Genomic DNA, 12,434 nt, shown 5'->3' with positions numbered 1-12,434 from the left:
TGTTGTGATCCAGAAACCAGTTTCACACATCAGCTGAACTGAGTCTGGCAGAACTGATTACTTGACATTCTCAAACTGACATTATGTTCCCATTGCAAGCATCCAAAAAGCACTTCCAGACACAGATTTAGTATTACGAACCCTAGGGTACGATATTTGTCACAATTATGGAGTCTATAATTTCTGGATTGTTAACAGCAGAAGCTCTCTCTGTTTAGTTGGAACATTTAATCCAAACAAATGCAACAAGAAATTTCTGCTTTTAAAGGCTGTGTGTGCTCAGTACACACATTTTAATTGCTTGATGCCTTTATGTTCAAACTACAAACAAATGTGTTCCACGATCATTTTTTTGGCCACCGTAAAGATCTGCTGTAAACATGTGCAAGCCTTCCTTGGAGTTAAAAACCTCATCTTTTGGCATAAACCCAAAGCCAGTATAGTTACTGGCATATCTCTGAATCACACAGATTATCTGGTCATAGTGGCGCTCACAAGCTAACCCCAGCACAAAGACATTTGGCGTTACAAAGATCTTTGTCCAACAATGAGAAAAATACATGTGTCTGTGCCTTTCTCCCTTCTTACTGTACATCTCCACACAGAATCAGGAAAGTGCAGCAACACCGGAGAGATCAGACCCTCACATCCCCACACTTCAACTACAGCTGACAGAAATACATGATCTCCATCAACTGTCAGTTCAACACTTTCTCCAGATGAATCTGTGCTGCCTCCTGTGTAACAAACAAAAGGCTTAATCAAATGAGCAGTGAGTCTTCCATTGGTTCCTCCATTGGTTATTAGTAGCTGTAATGATAGACATTAAAATGCCTCAGCATCTGTTAGACACTATCAAGTCATCAGTCGTGTCATGTTGAATCCCGACCATTTTTTTTACAAATCCTTAAAGGTCCAGTGTGTAACATTCAGGAGGCTCTACTGGCAGAAATAGGAATATAATATTCACAGGTATGTTTTCATTCCGAGGACTTCACGGAGCAATGGGACTAATGTGCGCCCCGGCCCCGCGTTACAATCCTTGGGCAATAAAAAGTGATTAATACATAAAAATAATACATAAAGAATCTTACATATAGAACCTTTAAGATGATATTAATGTAATTCCCAACTTCAGGACGAGAGGTTTCATTTTATAAATCAACTGATATTAATTTGGCATGTTCGTGAGTGTGTTGTCATTCATCCATTTACAGTCTATTCTGTTCTCTATGGGGCCTCAAACTGATCAGAGGAGAGTGAAAGCCATGACCTCATATTGAAGTAACTCTACCAAGTTATAAAACAAACCAAATTTAAATATAGTTAAATGCAATGCCCTACAGCTACATACAGTACAGACAGGGGTCATTGGTACACTAACTGCCCAGGGGACAGGGTCCAAACATTTACTGGCACATCCTTTACAACAGGGACACTGGAGCACCTCGCCTGAGGCCCTCACTTTCTGTTTAGTAATGTTTCACTGCATCTTCACCTGATCTGATACCATACTCTCCCCATTAGTTCAAACCCATCGGCACTGCTGGTAAGATGAGGTAATGTTCAGAGTTTATCACTGTAGTGGATTTGTCAGGTGGGACCTCACGCAGACCCACACAGAGTACACTGAATGATTATAAGCCGCGTATTGTTTGTATCAGGGGTGTATTTGACCCATCTCCAACTCAGCAAAGATTTACAGAGCTGTCAGACCAACAGCCAATGTGTGTGTGTGTGTGTGTGTGTGTGTGTGTGACCTGTATGTGAAGGTGCTTTAACGCGCATCATAAAAGAGTGTGTTACCCAATGCTTGGCAGTGTGTGCGCCGCCTTCCTGTTGCACAATTTGAAAAGCATCAGATGGCCCGACAGTGTGTGTGTATGGCATGTCATCAGTAACTGTGTGACAGATTTGATGGAGTATGTAAGAATTAAAGACTGGAAACTCTGAGACCAAGCAACTGCTTCATGACACAGGAGAGATGGAGCAGTGAGTGACAGACGATGATAAAACCACATGTGGGGGTCTGGAAACTTCCCCAGTATGCTCCCTCAACCCCTCCTGGTTAAACTGTATTGTACCATTTACATTTCAAACAATACATCTCTAATTTAAACATGTTGCTGTTGACCTCTAATTTCATTTAAGTTCTCATTAAGATTTGGCTCAGGCTTCTTCTGTGCAATATCTTGTTCTACCTCATTTTTTGGCAAAGACGCCACCAAGTAAACCATCATGAAGTCCAAGAGGTCAGAGAATCAGTTCATGAGTTTATAGATTGTCCCTGCGGTATTTTCAAACACCAAGTGTGGAACAAATGTCTCTGAGTTGGCCAAAGGGACTGTGGTGACGCATTTTTTTAAAATTTCTCATTAGTCATTAATTACATTCAGCTCTATCTGTTGCTCACTATTAAAATTAATCTTCTCATTAAGACCTAGTGAAAATATTTTTATAAAGCTGCGTTCCGTTAAAGTCCGAATATGTGAAGTCTGAGGAAAGACTTGAGTACTTATATTAATAAGTACAACAGCACCCTCTACTGCCACAACACTGATCCAGATTTTCTTTTAGAAGTAGGTAACACTCAAATCAAGTCACTTTTACCTCAAATTAAATCATGGATGTTGAGATAAGTCACGTGCCTTAGTGAGTCGAATACAAATCTGATCAATAGTCCGTCTTCACCAAATATTGAACAGAAATCATTTAGTTTCAATGAAGACCAAACAGTTCAGTGGTATAACTCATTTATTATTAAATAAAAACTGGACATGAACACGTGCAGACTAAAAACCAGTTTAACAAATTGACGACCCTAAAATTTTCTGAATCAAGTCTGCATCCCCTGCTGTAAAAAAAAAAAGGAAAAAAAAGGGAAAAACATACATCTATAACCGGTTTGCTTTTTTTTTTTTAACTGTACAAAACACAGCTTTAGCAACATACATCTGTCCAAAAAAGGAAACAAAAAAGGAAACAAAAACCACTCACCTGCCAGTCCCTTAATGTGCAAACATATTGATCTTTCCTGAATGATCGCTTTTATTTTACATTTATCCATTCAATCCTCCCACTGAGCAGTTTGCTTTTATAAATCAAAGCGTTCACATATTGTCAGCGGATATCAATCCATCTTTACACTGTAAATAAGTTTCTTTTTCCGAAAGTCCATAACTTTACATGTAAAACCAAGAACACAAGGGTAGGCTAAAGGGATGGTAGTGGTGTGTGGGTATCATGGGAAAAGAAAGAAACTCATAGGTGGAGGAGACAGACAGGTCTGGGACTGATGTCACACTGCACTGGTGCATTCCCTCAACCACAAATCATGTCTGGCCAGGTGGGTAAAAAAAATGCCTAGTAAACCTACAAACAGTCACACTGCATGCTGGTAGTTACTGCTGCAGCCTGGGTATCTCAGATGCACACGTTTTAATCTACAAAAACACACCAACCACCTCTGCCAAATATCAGCTACAGGTGAGGCTGTTGTGTAGATGACAGTCGAAGCAATGATGATCTGTCACCAAGACGTTTGTGCATGCAGAAGCTATGTGTAGGATTCAGGACATTTTAACATTGTTCCATAAATGCCTCCAATGTCGAGGCTTTAATAGTTATTCATAGTGACATTTTCATAATAACAAAACTGAAGCGTAATTTGGTTTAGGCCAACAAAATTAAAGGTTGAAGAGAATAAACATTCCTGTAAATTATATAGTTCCAATGGTCAGTTTCAGGATGCATATGAGAAACCCAGAAACCCAAGTAGGCTTGTAATATACTCAAAATGAAATCAGACTGTGTTCAGACATGTATCATTTGGCTTTGACAGCGGACTATATTGATGGGTTTTTTAATTAGTCACCAACTCATAAGACATGTCAGCAGTCATCTGACCGGTTGCAGATATTGGCTTTACTTCCAATATGAGTTGTAACAACTTTATACGCAACCCTTTGAAGAACGTGCACAATGTGTCTGCTGACATGACTCATGTTACTAGAACACACCGATCTGATTTGGTTTTGAGTATACTGAAAATACTTTAGTGACTATCAGTCCTAGAGCTAGTCTGTTGGTGTGTGTGCGTGTGTCTCAGCGCCGGTGACGGCTATGTCCTGAGTGTCCACTACTGCTGTGGTGTTTGCTCTTGTGGCTACGCTCCCTCTCTCTGTCCCTGTCATAGGACCGAGATCTCTCCCTCTCCCTCCGTTCTCCTCGATGACCAGTTCCTCGCTCATGTTTGTGTTTCTTTGAAGAGAGGTCAAAGGAGGTGCGGTCTCTGTCTCTCTCCCGTTCCCTCTCTCTGTCACGGTCCCTGTCGACTTTGACTGGAGTGCGGGACCGTGTCCGAGAACGTGAGCGCTTTCTCTTGTGACCAGATCCTCCGCTGTTGCTGTGGCGTCCGCTGGACTTGGAGTCGCTGTTGCCATGGTGGCTGGTCTTGGACTTGAGGTGGGGGAGGAGGGGCGAGGGCTGATGTCGCCTAGGTGATGGACTACGACTGTGAGAGCGAGAACGTGAGCGAGAACTGTAAGTCCCTGAGCGACTGCGTCTACTGTTGTAACTGTGGAAACAGAAGAGGAAATCAAAATATGAGGAACACATCGAGCTAGTTGAACAAAATTACTGGTTGTCCCGTTAACAAAAGCTTTCAGTGTTATCCCTTCATACAAGTCAATACTTAGACCAGTAAACAAAGAATTACGTTACACATTGTAAGTAATCTTACTGTCTGCGAGGGGAGCGGGATCTAGATCGGGAACGCGTTCTCGAGCGAGACCGACTTCCACTCCTGCTGTTCCTCCCAATCTTCACCTCTTTCCTTAAGCTTGGGAAAGAAAAAACAAACATTAGGTTTGTGAAAATAAAAAGACACACTGTTCAATAACAATTAAATACTTAATGAGGGACAAGTACTGAGAGTACTGTTTCTTACCCATTGTGTGGACTCTTGTTGACCTGAGTCCGGTTGTCTGGCTCCTTCTTAACTGGTTTGAGGGTCTGCGGGTTTGGGGACTTCTCTTCAACCTTGGCCACATTTGGGGAGCATGGCTTGGAAGCAGGAGAGAAGCCACCCAGTGTGGACAGTGCAGGGGTACCATCAGGGTTCAGGCCCTTGGCCTTCAGCTTAGCTTCTGCCAAGAACACCTTCCTCCGCTCAACCTCCTTCTCCATCTGGTCATAGTTAGGCTGGAGAAGAAATCAAAGTGTCAGTTTACACAGACAACACTCAGTTCCCTTTATTGCATACTGAGCCGTTTTACAGCTTTGCAGACTGATGTAATGTGGCAACTGCAAGTCACATGATGACCCATGGTCGTACCAATGCTGTGCTATTCAAAACAAAAACAAGACAACGAAAAAAATACCTTCTTCCTGGTGTAGAGTTTAAGGGTGGTGATGCAGACCTCTTTGACCTCATCTTCAGTGGCTCCGAACAGCAGGAACCAATGAGGTCTGGATGGCAAAGGTATCTGAGGATAAAAGGTTATAACATTTGGAGGTGTTATACTGTATGGCTATAGATGGTTTGACGTGCTGACATTTGGTGTGAAAACAAGCCCAACATATTTCTCATTTGTGTTAAGGTGAAAAAGGTTAACATTTCCTCTCTTACCTGCAGAGCACGGGCAGCGAGGAATATGCAGGCACAGGCGATAGTCTCTGCTTGGAACCTCACAAACACGTTTGTCCTCAGGGTGTCATTCATGTAGTTCCTATAAAGGCAAAAAGAACACATAGAAACAAAAACATAGCATCTTCTCTACACAAAGCCACCTCTTACTCATACCGAGTCATGTCACAGCTTTAACCACATGATTACTGTAGGTCAATGATCGCCAACATTTTCTGTCTATAGAGCTAACTCCTGATCACGGCTTTGTACATTTCATTCTTGAATAAAGCCTCGCTGAATTCTTACAACTAAGAAATCTTCACAACTGAGAAATGTGTTGCTGGTGACTTCTGATGAAGCACAAACACTGACTAACTGGTCACGGCTATGCTGGAGAATAGATTTCCATTAGTGGATATTAACCATTAGAGGCACTGAAAGCATTTCAATTGAATAACAAGACCTGATAAGTTACAAAGAAAAAGCTAAGCATTGTCAAGTTACACAGTGCACAGAGAGGAGATATGTAGTCAGATCTGTTTAACTTTGTCCATTTCTCTCTGGGGTATCCATGGGAGTGCTGTATGTCACAGGTAAAGCATGAAGACAAATGGGAAATAATCTACTGAAGACCTGCCGAGACCACCTTACCACACTATGACCTGGGAGTAACTAGATTAAGAAAAATGATGATCGAGACAATGACACATGCCTTGGAAGGGAGGATGGGGGATGGGGGGCATGCAGGCATATGGATGTAACACATTCATTGACAATGCAGGTGCCACTTCTTTAGGTCTGAGGGAATAGGACAGCACAGCATGTATGGTGACATGCACAACAGCTAGATTTTGGGAGTCAGTAGCAGGTTGATGTAAATGATTCAACACAGTCCTAATATTTTGACTTTAAAGTTTGTACGTTTAGTGTTTTGAACTATAAAGACTGTTGCCTAGAAATGGATACAAGAACATACAGCTGAAAAACAGCCACCACTATCCACTTCAAATAAATGCTTTCCAACCATTAGTTGAAATTGACCCTGGTAAGACCACTGATTCTATTTATCTGCAACCCCATTCCACTATGTGGCATTGTAATACACTAAAAAGACATTAGGTGGCAATCTATGCATCACTACTTAGGCCAAGTGTAATCTCTGTGCTACAAAACAGATTACATGTCAGTGGGGTTGTCTACGGCAATGGATAAATTAGATTAGCCATAGGGAGAGCATTAGGAAAGACAACATGGCCAGGATGTGAATCAGGCAAGTACAGGGTGGTGTGAACATCTATGTCCTTAAGACACATAGAGGTCAGAGAGACAAAAAAAAAACGTGTGATAAGAAACATGAAGGTAAAAACCGAGAGACACTAACTTGACACGGATCCCACTCCATTATCAAAATGAACTACAGCCAGGAAAATACTAATACACTTCACAAAGCAGAGAAACGTCATGTCTACAGTGGTGACACTCCATATGCATACTATACTGTGTATGTCAATTTCCATCCATCAACATGGTATGTACTGCTCCAGTGGAAGTTTGCCACAAGTAACTTGAAAACCTGTCACACAGCGATTACTTCCAGTCTAACCTGCCTTCAACAAATGACCTGACGTGCACTTTGGCAGGTCGGTGTGAAACTGCTATGCCAACGCTACTATAGATTACACATGGCCGTTGGATTCTGACTGCTGCGTGGGCGAGACAGGTCCTTGGAGGCAAAACCTGAGAACTGGATCAGCCTGTAAGACAGACACATGTCTGGACACCACGTCAGTTGGGGACAGGACACAGTATACTACTGTAAATATTTTTTAAGAATAGGCAGGTAAACTGGTAAAAAAAAAAAGTTTACTTCATTGCTAGATGCAAGTAAACTAGGAGAAAAAAAAGTCAGAATATAAATGTATCTGAAGCTACTTGGCAAAGATAGGTATTACAGTTAAAACCTTTGTAGCAAGACCAAAAAAATACAAATCCTTTTGGACACCAAAGAGAAAACAAGACGATGTTGGCTGTTGGGAAAGGCCCGCCCGCCCCCTTCAGTGAATCTTGGCATTGGGATTGGCTGTCTGGAGAGGGGCAGCCAGCCAATGGGGGGAGCTTCCTGAGGTCATGTGGTTGGAGGAGGCAGAGTTCAGAGGTTCTTTATGTGACTTACCAGCATGGACTACCCTTTAATCAAAGAGTAGAGAGAAAGGACAAAGTTAAACCAAGTTCCCTGGGCACTGTAAATCAAAAAGACTTTACAGCAAAGCCATGTAAGGGCAGACAAGAGAGTGAGACACGTAACAGGATTAGGCAATAAAACAAATTGCTCCATTAGAGAAAAAAAAAGAAAAGGAGGTGGACGGGTTAAAATGGAGTGAGGGGATGTCGCAGTCAGACCTGGGCAAAATGGCTTGTTGAACGCTTTTCAAATTTGTCCTTAAAAACACGAGAGGTACTTGAGTATCACTTATCTGACAGGTGTGGTTTCCACATAAGGGTGTGTCCAAAGATCCTAGCAGATAAATCAAGTCCTCTTCAAGTAATTCAAACATTTGAAACTCTTTCAACTTAATTTTTTAGCCCAGGTCTGGTGGCACTTCTTGCAGACATGACAGGTTGCTGCTGTGGGGGATGGTCAGTGGAGAACTAGGAAGGAACTTACCAGGCCGTCTGGACCAGCGTCTGGTTCTTCTCACATTCCAGGACTTGGAGGTACAAGACGATAATCTGAAATCACAAAGTGGTTGCATAAAAAAAACAGGAACAGCCACAAGTGTGTCATTTTGTCAATGAGAAGTGAGAATAGGCTATCGAAGCTGCTTCCTGTGTGGTTGCATCTGCATGGAGGAACAAAGCTGCAGTAACTAAACTACACAACACAATTACCAGTAGTCACGAGTGAGGCTTTAACTCACCTTGTGTGGATGCTTGACGTGGACACAGAAACCCAGCTCCTTCAGGACCCGCCGTTCCGCTTTGATGACTTGGTTTTTGGTATTTATGTAGTTCTGATCAAGTATCAATGAACTTGGAGTCCTAGTTTATAAAGGAATCAAAATAAAATAATGTTTCCCCTTTCAAAATAAAAGTTAAAAAGAAAGTGCCCTTCTGCTTTCTTGCACTCTTTTCTTTTTTCCGTTTCAACCAACTCAAAGCAACAAGTTTAACTGTTTAAATGCCTGACAGTTTGCTGGGGTTTGTGGACTCCTGTGGTTCCAGTGAAAGCTTATGGGATCTGCAGACAGCCCTCGACCTCAATCACCCCATGTCACAGCTTTAATAGAAATATCAACTCAGATCATCACCCACATTACTACCTCAGCATACAAAAACTTTATACTATTCAAACTTCAACTGTCCACTCAAATAAAACCGCAAACATGCTATAATGAGCTATGTCAAAGTCATTCTCACCTCTTGCGAAGTACTGTATAGGTTAGTATAACATAGCAAAAACCACTAGTACGACTACTTTTCTTTTGTTAATAGTACAGCAGGGTACGCAGACTCAAAGAAAATATATAAAGCTATTGTATTCCTTCTCCAATGAATACATTTCACTGTAAACAGACCGACACCAACCTACATGACACCTGCTGATTAAAGCAGATTATTTCGACCCAAGCAGATCTACAATTGGAATTTTACAATTAAAAAAAAATCTTTCTGGATTCAAAATCTTGGATTACGTGCATTCTGACTATGAGTCTGTTCATAGGCTGTCAGCCTCCCTATTATGTACTATTCATGATATATGCGACATACGTAACAAGAAAATCTATATATGACTTTAAAAAATCTGACTGACATCTTTGTAACACATGTGGTGTTGATTCAGCATTTGAGCTTTTCAGAACCAAAGTTCAGATCTAAACTTAGTATTTTGATTTCTCAAATAAACATAAGCTTAATTGTGAATACGGTCATGCTACAAACCACATGCATGGAAAAACTCCCAGGAGCAGTGTTATATCCATTACTAAACATGACAATTTAAAGCCAAAATCCACGTCTAAAAAAACAAGACTTACTACAAGTGCATCACACTTACTTTATTTCCTTTACTTTGATTCAATTTAACTTAACCTTAATATAATGCCAAACTACCAAAGCTACAGTGCATGCACTGACCCTAAACCTAAACATAACCCACGTGGACTACAGGTATCGAATTAAATAGTCTACCTTCAACAAACAAGGTGATATTTCTATAAAAGCCATGGGCAACAGTTGGTGAATGGGGTTTTGCTCTTTAAGCACAAACAAAATGCATGGTGAGGAGCAGTCAGAGAAGAAAACTACATTACCCAATGGTCCGCAGATTGACGGACAGATACCCAAAGCTTAAGATTGAACCACAGGAGTCCTCAAGGCGCCCCGGGGGCCAAGGACCTTCGGCCAACCTGTCATCCCCGATCCCAGTGCCCCTCGGTGGCTCAGACCACGGGCGTCTCCCACAGGAGGGGTGGGGTGGCCCTGGGGGAGGAGAGACCCCCTTGCATCATGGTTGTCATGCCGACTGCTTCATCTTACGTACCATTCCACATCACCCAGGCTTTGGTAAATGTAGCTGGTCGCTGTTAGTTGGTTGCAAGGGAAAAAAGAAGCCAAGTTAATGCCAAGGCCTTTAGTATTGACATGTACAGATTTCTATGAAGACGAAGGCACACACAGATTAAGCAGGCGTGCCTTGTCTTACAAATCCTAAAATGCACTCCACTTTTTAAAGTGAGCTTGTTGAGATATCAATTTCAGTGTAATGCCAAACTCTGATGTTATATGTAGACAACTACACGTCTGAAACTACCAGTGAAGCGGAAACTGAAAAGTTTTAAAATGGTTTAGAGTACATGGATAAACAGAAGAGCACTTTCACAACAAAACAGATCAACATTGTACAACATTTAACATCATACTGAATAAAAACAAATGCAATGTAACATGTTCCGTTTAAAAAAAAAAACAAAAAAACATTATTTCCAAAAAGGATTCAATGTCGATGCTTACTTTTTGCCTCTGATCTGTCTGAGGTGGTGGAAAACATTGATGACGTCTCGTATTCGCCGCGGAGCTTCTTCAATCTTGGAGGCCAAGTTGATACAAGCCATAGCAACAATCTGGGAAGAAGATAATTAAAGCAAAAAGGTTGGGAGGAAGAGTTCCAAAACTTAGGATATGCAACCTAAGAGACGTTGCCCACAGGTGGTCAACAGGGTTGGGCAAAGTAACCGAATATACAAGAAAACACATTTAATAAGAGATCATATACGGCCCGTTTATACTAAGGCAGCGCCTGGTTTAATACTGTAAACCTGTGAGCGAGACTAGTTTAAGGGAATATTGAATTAATGCAATATTTTAGCATTAAGTTGACACAAGATAAAGGTAAATATACTGTGATTAAGGTTAACTTATCTCAGAATATCAAAACTATATAGTAGTACTGATTGTGTTCATAAGATTAATGTTAGTTTGTAAAGAGACTGGTGCTGTGTAAAGTCACACTGACCAGATAAAATCTGAACCTGGAATAAAGTGTGCTAAATAAATGTGTCATGTTACAAGTACTTGTCTGACTTGAGGCTTTTTGTTAATCAACTTTTAGTCGGTGATTTGTTTCGCACTGTAGTGTCTTCGGTATGGCCCCCTCTTTGTCTTACAGCAGTTCAGAAACTCTGCTACAACGTATCGACAATATGGCTGCCACGAACGTAACCACAACGTTACGCTATGCTAACATTACCGAGCAAGCACCGGCCCGACAACGAGCCATGAACCTGGTCGTACTTACCTCAAAGCTGTGTTTGACGAAGGACTTGGAGTAGAAAAAGCGGTGGAAAAGCACCTGCCCCGTTGCCATAGCCACCTGTCGAGAAAAATACAGAGCACGACGGTTAGACTTTGTCTCTGGCCTAACCTTGCACAATGGACCGCCGCCATTTTAACTCCACCACGCCATCGTCTGAGCGCTAACATTAGCACGCTGCTAACAACCGGGGCTGTGCCGTGTTGTGGTCTAGAAAAACCCACCGACTGTCGACCGCTACATGTAACGTTATACGTGAGATGTTTTACCTATTCAACGAGGCTCACCTGGGGTAACCGGAGAAGAATACCCGCTGACTGAATCAGTTCACATCCGAGGATGCGAAGGTCGGTCTCCGTGTTCAGGTCGAGGCCGTCAAGCATCGACGGCGTCGGGGAGAGCCTTTCCTCCGGTATGAGCGAGTTGTCGATCGTGAGGTACACTTCTGAGTAAACTTTATCCCCAATGAGAATGCCATCGTTGTTTGTAGACGCGTTGGACGATACAGAGAGAGGACCCGCAGCCATCTTCACCAGGAAAAAAAAAACACACGGCGGTTTACAGCTACAGCTACAGCTTCAGCTTCAGCTCAGCCTCGACGGGACGACGGCGGAGCGGGGTGAGTGACCGAGCGCGTGACGTCACCATCCTGTTGAGACTCATGCACATCCGCCGTGGTAAAATAGTCCCGCAATATTGAGCGAATTGACCGAAAACAAACCTACGTTGATTTATTTACCGCGTTCACAAGCTGGTACTGGAATGTAACACGTATTAAATATTTAACTGTATCTTTCTATTGTTTCTTTATTTACCCTTTGTTAACTTCCTTTATCTCACCTGTCTATAGGCTACAGCTGTAGACTCGGACACAGTCTAAATACAGTTAGTTAACGTTTCGTATTATATATTATTATATTAAAATAAAGAGTTAAACAGATCAACTGACCCGATGTACAATAATGTTGATATTGTTGTTTTCATCATTACAAATGC

General features: G+C 41.9%; 1 protein-coding gene across 3 annotated transcripts; it reads right to left on the bottom strand.

Annotated features, from left to right (window-relative positions):
• Positions 1-2,736: 2,736 nt before the first annotated feature.
• ccnl1a (cyclin L1a) lies at positions 2,737-12,068 on the bottom strand. 3 transcript variants are annotated; one of them, XM_051396875.1, is made up of 10 exons: positions 11,726-12,047; positions 11,424-11,498; positions 10,640-10,749; positions 8,548-8,668; positions 8,295-8,359; positions 5,630-5,729; positions 5,382-5,486; positions 4,949-5,202; positions 4,742-4,840; positions 2,737-4,576 (listed from the first exon to the last, which is right to left on the bottom strand). In XM_051396875.1, exons 1-10 carry the CDS (start codon positions 11,963-11,965, stop codon positions 4,105-4,107), a joined length of 1,641 nt encoding a protein of 546 aa, XP_051252835.1. In that variant the 5' UTR covers positions 11,966-12,047; the 3' UTR covers positions 2,737-4,104. The 3 variants fall into 3 exon arrangements, with proteins under 3 accessions (XP_051252835.1, XP_051252837.1, XP_051252836.1); XM_051396877.1 differs by lacking the exons at positions 2,737-4,576; positions 4,742-4,840; positions 4,949-5,202; positions 5,382-5,486 and adding an exon at positions 7,803-7,816 and having other exon boundaries at positions 11,726-12,066; XM_051396876.1 differs by lacking the exons at positions 2,737-4,576; positions 4,742-4,840; positions 4,949-5,202; positions 5,382-5,486; positions 5,630-5,729 and adding an exon at positions 7,168-7,816 and having other exon boundaries at positions 11,726-12,068.
• Between the last annotated feature and the right edge of the window lie 366 nt (positions 12,069-12,434).

This window comes from Dicentrarchus labrax, unplaced genomic scaffold, assembly GCF_905237075.1.
Source record: "Dicentrarchus labrax unplaced genomic scaffold, dlabrax2021, whole genome shotgun sequence".
NCBI classification, from domain to species: domain Eukaryota; kingdom Metazoa; phylum Chordata; class Actinopteri; family Moronidae; genus Dicentrarchus; species Dicentrarchus labrax.
The sequence above is the reverse complement of the archived record's forward strand: the minus strand, read 5'-3'. Positions and strand labels throughout refer to the sequence as shown.